At 50.9% G+C, this 8,355-nt stretch overlaps 1 protein-coding gene across 1 annotated transcript; it reads right to left on the bottom strand.

The window, feature by feature from the left end:
* Positions 1-1,314: 1,314 nt before the first annotated feature.
* Positions 1,315-2,231, bottom strand: LOC115307238 (olfactory receptor 14J1-like; the record flags this gene model as incomplete). The annotated part of the gene is made up of 1 exon (XM_029958390.1): positions 1,315-2,231. A coding segment is annotated over exon 1 (917 nt), but the record flags the coding sequence as incomplete, so codon positions are not given.
* Between the last annotated feature and the right edge of the window lie 6,124 nt (positions 2,232-8,355).

Raw genomic sequence — 8,355 nt, 5'->3', positions numbered from 1 at the left:
TGACACATGGGCATGTCTTGTGCATGCAGTGCAAACATGGACTCCTGAGCTGGTCATTTGCTGTCCCTCCTTGGAGGGAAGAACAAGCCCAATGGCCTGGGGTGAGAGGCCAGTGCTGGGAGCGGCACTGGCTGTGCCAGGGCACTGCTGGGTGCCCCCACCCTGAGCACTCCCCCCCTTGTGCTGGTCACTGCTGTTTTCCTCTGCAGGGCGTTGTGTTGGGCACATCCTGGAGAGCAAAGTGGAAAGCAGATGGAAACTTTGAGGCCCTGGCCTGAGGAGATGCCCCTGCAGGATGGCAGTGCTGCTGCAGAGGTCAGCTCTGTGCCAGCAGTGCCCGTGGCTGTCCCTGCCTGCAGTCCCTGGACAGTCCTGCAGCAGGACTGGCACCGACTGCCAGAGCACTGAGGCCTCCAACAACACAGGGCTCTGCAGGGCAGTGTGGAAGGGAAGGGAGAGGAGGCCATGGAGGAGAAGGGCTGCTGCTCCCTGGCAGTGCTGCTCTGCTGGGACTCTTTTCTGGCCCAGCTCTGCACAGAGGCACCGACCCTGCAGCTGCAGAGAAGTTAGAGAGGAAAGATGTCAGGCAAACAAGTCAATTCAGAGAAAGGCAAACACAGAATTGAAAATGGGTTTTATATATATTTTTTTATATACATATTTATATATAAAGATTTTTGATGTGAATAAATTCTCACAAAAATAACACCCCTTCCAAGAGCAAAAAATAGAGAAGATATGTGTTGCGATAGGAATTCTTAATAATACAGCAGACATAAGAAGTTATCTTAGCCAGAAACCTTGAGATTTAAACACAGGGAAGCCTGTTTACATTTACTCTCTGATATTCTTACAGTATCTTTTAATTAACTTGACTTCTGGACTCCAGAGGTAAATCCGTTTATCACTCTGTTTACCCCCATCTGCCTTGTGTTTGTGATTTAAGTAGAACTTTATTTTGATACTACAAGTGAAAATTCTCTAGCAAGAAGGCCCTTTTTTCAAGGTAAAGTACAGCTTTTTATATACCTGAAATGGAAAGAAATATCTGTTTATCTGTTTAAAGAAAAATATCTCCCTAGACCTTTAACCCCAGCCATCAATGGAGTGCTTGCCCTGCTTTCCCAAAATCCTATATATAGCTAAAGTTATGTCAATTAAAGCATTCAGCTTTGTACCCACAAAGTGGATCATCCATTTTCATTCGAACTATATCAGATATGTTGGGCCTTTAATGAAGTTCATAACAGCATTGGCCTTTAATGAGGTACATAACAAACAGAAAAAGGAGAGTTTGTTGCTTCTGAAAAACACCCAGTTATCAGTTTCCTCAGGGCATCCTTGAGCTCCTGGTTCCTCAGGCTGTAGATGAGGGGATTCAGTGCTGGAGGCACCACTGAGTACAGAACTGACAGAATAAGATCCAGGGATGGGGAGGAGATGGAGGGGGGCTTCAGGTAGGCAAAGGTGCCAGTGCTGACAAACAGGGAGACCACGATCAGGTGAGGGAGGCACGTGGAAAAGGCTTTGTGCCGTCCCTGCTGAGAGGGGATCCTCAGCACAGCCCTGAAGATCTGCACATAGGAGAAAACAATGAAAATGAAACAACCAGAACCTATCAAAGAACTTAATATAAGAAGCTCAATTTCCCTGAGGTAGCCTGAGTGTGAGCAGGAGAGCTTGAGGATGTGTGGGATTTCACAGAAGAACTGGCCCAGGGCATTGCCCTGGCAGAGGGGCAGGGAAAATGTATTGGCTGTGTGCAGCAGAGCACTGAGAAACCCAGTGACCCAGGCAGCTGCTGCCATGTGGGCACAAGCTCTGCTGCCCAGGAGGGTCCCGTAGTGCAGGGGTTTGCAGATGGCAACGTAGCGGTCGTAGCACATGATGGTGAGGAGGAAATACTCTGCTGAGATGAAGAAGACCAAGAAAAAGAGCTGTGCAGCACATCCCATGTAGGAGATGGTTGTGGTGTCCCAGAGGGAGTTGTGCATGGCTTTGAGGACAGTGGTGCAGATGGATCCCAGGTCTGTGAGGGAGAGGTGGAGCAGGAAGAAGCCCATGGGGGTGTGCAGGTGGTGGTCACAGGCTACGGCGCTGAGGATGAGGTCGTTGGCCAGGAGGGCAGCCAGGGAGATGGCCAGGAAGAGCCAGAAGTGCAGGAGCTGCAGCTCCCGCCTGTCTGCAAATGCCAGGAGGAGGAACTGGGTGAGGGAGCTGCTGTTGGACATTTGCTGCCTCTTTGTGTGGGGCACTATCCAAGGAGGAAATATCAGCAATATGTTAGCAAGAAACTTCTTGAAAAAAAGCAAAGCCATTTCCCAGTACCCCCCTCCCTGCTACACTCCCCCACTTGTTTTCCTTTTCTAGGAGTCTCTCCTTCAGCTCTAGGGCTGGAGCCCTGGCTGGGCCTCACTACATCTTCTGTGAGGAGCAGACCCTCTGCCCACTGGCTGTGAGGGGTCAGCCCTGCTCTGCACTGGTGGGGTCATGGGCATGGTGGGCACAGGGGCCCATCCTGGTGTTCAGCTGTGTCAGATGAAACTGCTCCCAGTGCAAAAGGCCTTGTCAGCATCTGCACTCCCAGTTTCTGGGAAAAACCAGGACAGCAGAAGGCAGTGTCACAGGTTTATTTTGTTTGCTTTTTTTTTTCAGACTCCCCTCGTCTCTCACAAGGACTGTTCCTGGATGTCAGCACTTCTGATGCACTCGGGGAGAACAGAGAGGGTTCTGTCAGGCAGGAGGATTGTCTGGGGCTTGTGCAGAGAGAGGGGTGCTGCTCTGTCCCTCTCTCTTTGTTTCCAACTGCCCTGGGTTTGCTCCTTCCTGAGATGGAGATTGATCCCATTCCCATTTTTGTCTGAAAAGCCACCAGACCCTGTTGAGAGCAGAGGGATCCATCCCACACCCCTCAATGTCTCAGCCTGTCTCAAGGGCTCAGCACCCCACCTGGAGCCAAGGACACCTGTGGCTCATCTCGCCAGTCCAACAGCATCTCCTGGCATGGGCACAGCATCTCTGCCCCTCTCCACTGGGGCTTTCAGAGAACACAGCTGTGCTGGGAGGATGATTTGCATTCTCCAGGGCAGCTCCCAGCTTGGAAGGACACTTCAGAAAAGAGCCAAGTGTCCTAATGATGGGGTCTGATTGAGGGGAAAAGAGCTCCTGACCCAGGCCCACAGACTTCACTGTCCACACCCCACAGGGTAGAGGACAATTGGAATGTCTCATTCCAAGGAAATGCACAGGGAGGGTCCAGCTGGGAGAGGCCAGGGCAGAGCCCACTGGGCACTCAGGGCAGCGTCACCCTGAGCCAGCTGGGCCACCTCCCAGACACCAACAGTGCCAGCAAGTTGTTCTCAACCATGGACAGCTCCTCAGAGTTCCCTCTGCAACTCAAACCACCAAGCATGTGGCTTGAGAGCCTGAGAGAAATCCCTCCTTGGATGTTCCCCTTGAAGTATCCCCTGGAAAATATCCTGGGGTGCTCTGGTTCTGTGAGCAGCCCTGACCCATGAAACTCTCACTCGATAGCAGAAGAAACCTGCCCTGCCCTGCCAGGCTTTGCTCTTTCCACCCCCAACCTCTGCCCAGCCCTGAGGGAGCTCCCCAGACCGGCTGAGAGCTGTCCCTGGCAGTGGCAGAGCTCCTGCCCTGGCACAGCCCTGGGCTGCAGGACCCTGCTCTGCAGGACAGCTTGGGGCAGCCTGGGCGGCACAGCCCAGCTTAACAACCCTGCAGCCATCCCTGGGAGAAGGGAACCCTGCTGGGATGTGCCTGGGATGGTGCAGCAGGGAGTGGGATGTGCCAGCATTAGGAGATCTTTGCACCAACTGCAGACACATTACCCTTCATGCTGACTCACCCTGTGGGAGCCTGGAAAGATTCCTCCTCCAGTGGATCTTCCTCTCGACTTCCCTCCCAGCCCATGCTGTGTGTAACCTCTCTCTGCCTTGCTTTTCTTCCCTGGGTGCTGCAGGCAGTGCCCTCAGCCCTGCTGGGCTGTGCAGAGGAGCTGCTCACCAGCAGAGTTGTCTCTTTGAAGCTCTTCTTACTTGCCAGGAGCTCCCTGTGTGCCAGGAGCCCGGCCCAGCTCAGCAGCACAGCAACAGCCCCAGGCATTTCATGACCCTCAGGGGACTTTGATGTTGTTTACATGAGACTCAGTCCCTGAGAGGAAGTTCAAACAACTTTTCAGGAAGTCAAAGTGAGATTGAAACACTGAAGTTTCTTGTAGTGCTAATGAGTCTCACTGAGGGACATAACTGAGAACATGTCCCCAGGTTCCAGTTAGAGCAGAAAACTGCAGACAGTGATGACAAGGATGGACAAGCAAGGGAAAGGTGGTTCTGATGCTGAATAAACCTTGACTTGTTTTCGTTAATCCAAAGAGTCAAGCCCTGACCCCCAGTCCCTGGGAAGTCAGATCCTGTCTCTGCCTCATTCCTCAGGGCTCTTCCTGGGGCACTGGGATGTGGGATGTGCAATGCCAAGGGCAGGATCATGGGGTGGCACCTGCCAGGCTGCTGAGCAGGGACAAGGAGGCCATGAGGCCCCAGGGCTGCAAGGGGCACTCCCCTCCTCCTGGCATCAGGGGCACAGACAGCAGCCCTGGCCAAAGGCCTGCAGAAGGTGGCTCTGTCAGGGCCTTTCAGCTTCTCCCCATCCCTGTCTCCTCTCCAGCCCAGGCTGTCCTACGGTGTCCATGCCCTGCCCCTTTCCCTGCAGGCTGTCGTCATCCCCCCGGCTGCCCCACCTGGCTGGCACCTTCCTGCACTGACATCTCTGCGTCCTCCCTGGCTCTTCCTGCACACACAAAGCCTTGGGTTCATCCAGACTCCTCCTGGGTGATGTGTTCCAGCACAGTGTTTTCCATGGAGTGAAATTCCTTTTTCCCCATGTCCACTCAGGACCTCCCCAACTGCACTTGGTATTAATTTTTTCTTTCTCATGCTCTTTTCTACTCTGACAAAAGGATCCACCATCTCTAAATCCTCCCTTCAAGCCCTCTCAGGACTGTCCTCTGCTGTCCTCAGTCTCCACACCATTGAGGCCACAGCTCCTTAGCCCCTCTCTAGTGCTCATGTGCTTGAGACCTTTAAAGCCCATCTTGGGAGATCTCTGGGCACTCACTAATATTTTTGCAGATGAAAATGTCCTGCTCATAGTCTAAGGAAATCCCAGGGATATTTTTACCAAGGCCTGTAGTGGCAGAACATCGAGCAGTGGCTTCAAACTGAAAGATAAGTGTTTTATATTGGATAATAGAAGGAAAGATTTAACAATAAGGGCGGTAAGAATTGAAGCAGGTTTCCAGAGAGGTGGAGGTCCCATCCCTGCATTTGTTCAAGGTCAGGGAATGTGAGCAACCTCAATTAGTAAAAGATGTCACTGTCCATGTCCAGGGACTTGGACAAGATGACCTTTTACCTCCCTTCCAACCCAAACCATTCTGGGATTCTTTGAGTCTCAAACTCCTTCTCCAAAGAATTACCATGTTGAGGACATGAATTGCCATGTTTTTAGAGAAACCCTTCTAAGCCCAAAAGGTAAAAAAAATAATTAAAAGAGAGTTCCAAAATATTCGTGTGAAGCCTTCACCAAGTAGGTCAATGGCAGAGCCTCCCAGCGTGACCTCACAGATGTGGATGGAGTTTCCATGCTCAGGGTCTGAAACTTATGATGGGCAACAAGAAAGCACATTTGGGGACTGAGGAAGACTTGTCATGGGATTTCTAGGAAAGAAACAAAGGAAAGGAAAGGATGGGATCACGGCAGTTTGAGGAGGAACAAGCATGAGAAAACAGAGGGAAAAGGGAATGAAAAAGCTGGTCCTGTTAAACAGGAGGCTGCTCAAGACACTTCCCAGGCCATGCCCTGACAGTGATCTCCACAGCCTGTCCTTTTTTCTTAATAATTCCATTGCCAAGAAGTTTCTCTGTCCAGGGGTCTCTCTGCTCCTGGCACAGATTGTGGCCCAAGTTCCAGCCCCTGCAGTGGGAAACACTAACAGCAGACTCCTGAGTTCTTTGGGAGGCCCAGACTGGAGGGTGTGTGTGTGAGTGGGTTGGAAGCACAAAACAGTGAAGAAAATGCAAAGTGCAAATCGCTACAGGGCCCATGGGGATCAGAACAGACACGGAAATCAGATGAAAGTCCTGTGGTGTGTGTTGACACATCACGGACGAGGAAAATGGAGCAAGGTGGAAGCTGCATGGTCTCTTTGTTCTCCTTGATACCCACAGATGTTTTGTACAAACCAAGTGCACCTCCTATCAAGAAATATTCTGCACAACGTGCCCACAAATGAAATGGAAATTGGACCACAGTCCCACCCACAGCACTTTGCACAGTCCTGGATTATAAGGTATAAAATGTAGCCTGAATTTATCTCTAAGTGGGGGATGAGAATTGGATGCATGTGCAGGGACAGATGGAGGGGTTTGTCCCCCTGGCCCTGCCCAGAAGGGACACCTTTCAGGAAGGGTTGTGGCCTTGGCTGTGCTGAGGGTTGACCCGGGCAATGCAGCTTGAGATTGCAGTGGCACTGTCAGGGCTCTGCAGAGCTCCTGGCAGTTCCTGCATTTGTCCCCAGCAATGCCAGAGAACTGCAGGTGTTGCAGTCAATCACTTGTGCTCTTTGGGACCCCGACTGGCTCTGCTGAATGTCAGCAGGCCTGGAGTTCCCAGACTGTTCCTGCATCCAGGGTCGGGCCTGCAGTGACGTTTGTGCAGCATTCAATTGGTGCAGTGGCAGGATGGCCATGGATCCATTCCTGCAGAAACACAGTAGTGCTCCATCCCAGGCAGGGATAGAATGGGCCCACAAATGTTGGAAGGATAAGAACCAGAGAGTTTTGGCCCTGTGGAACCCCACGGAACCAAAGGAACCCTGGGACATGGTGGAACCTCATGGAATAAAGGGGACATTGTGACCCTGCAGCACCTCATGGAACCAAAGGGAGTCTGGGATGTGGCAGGGTCTGATGGAAACAAAGGGACTTGGGACACTGCCAAAACCCAGGAAACCAAAGGAACTCTGGGACATGGTACAATCTCATGGAATCCAGGGGCCATTGGAATACACTGAGGCCTCCTGGAACCAAAGGGAACATGGGACACTGCAGAACCTCATGGAATCAAAAGGATCCTGGGACTTTGTGGAACATCAGGGAATCAAGGGGCCAATGTGACATCACAGAATCTTTTGGAACCAAAGTGAACCAATGGGACATTGTGGAATCTCATGGAATCAAGGGTCCATTGTGACACTGGGGAACCTCACGGAATCAAGGGGCCATTCTGATTCAGCAAGGCCTTCTGGAGTCAAAGGGACCATTGTGACACTGTGGAACCTCATGGAATCAAGGGTCCATTGTGACACTGGAAAAAAATGATGGAATCAGTGGGCCATTGTGACACTGCAGGGCCTTATGGAACCAAAGAACACTGGGAAACAGTGCAACCTCATGGAATCAAGGAGCCATTGTCCCACTGCAGAGCCTCAAGGAATAAGGGATCCAATCTTTGCCTCAGATTTTGTCAACAAATTAAATATAAGGAATTACAGAAGTGGGATTGAACCACTTTTCTCCCACAGGTTTAATGATTGGCCAAATGGCAATATTTATATAAAATGAATCTTTTATTCTTACAAATGATCGGACAAAAGATCTTAATCAGAATTATTTACTACACAGTATAAAGCTAAAACTGCTAGTTGTACAGTATAAGAGAGGATAGTGCACTATATTGAAGCAATTATTGAAACAATTATATTAAAACTAGCCAAAAGAAAAAATATTACATAGAGATCTGATGGAACTCACCAGACCAACAGTCATGGGGAGATTTCTTTTGCTCAGCCTTGGAAGGCATCCCCACCCAAGGCAGGAATCTCCACACATCTACCCCAAGAAGGGCTGTGTTAGAAGAACCTGCCTGGATGAAAGGGGACTGGACTTTTTTCATATGAAGTGACTGACTGCTCCTCACAAATGGACAGGCCAGTTACCAGCTTCTCTGTCCCATCCAACTTCCAAAAGCAGGATGTGTGTTTGGAGTTGGGTGAACCAGGCTGGTTTGAGCATCATCCAACACCAAAACCATTCCCATGGTGCCACCAGTAACTCTCAGATCTCACAGACAGCTTGCATGAGAGCTGGCACTGTTGGCATTGTCTGATGGGATTTTAGGTCTTATCAGGGTAGGCCCTCCTGCCACCCGGGTCGAGAGGTTGGCTGTGAAAGTCCATCCTGGAGATGCACAGGGAGCCAAGAGTTGGGCTCCTGAGTGACATCCAACAATGGACAGGGGGATGGGACTGACCAGATGAAAGTGTCTCAGGTAGATCTG

The sequence above is a fragment of the Manacus vitellinus genome, unplaced genomic scaffold (genome assembly GCF_001715985.3).
Source record: "Manacus vitellinus isolate BGI_N305 unplaced genomic scaffold, ASM171598v3 ctg7180002433303_pilon, whole genome shotgun sequence".
NCBI lineage: Eukaryota > Metazoa > Chordata > Aves > Passeriformes > Pipridae > Manacus > Manacus vitellinus.
The sequence above is the reverse complement of the archived record's forward strand: the minus strand, read 5'-3'. Positions and strand labels throughout refer to the sequence as shown.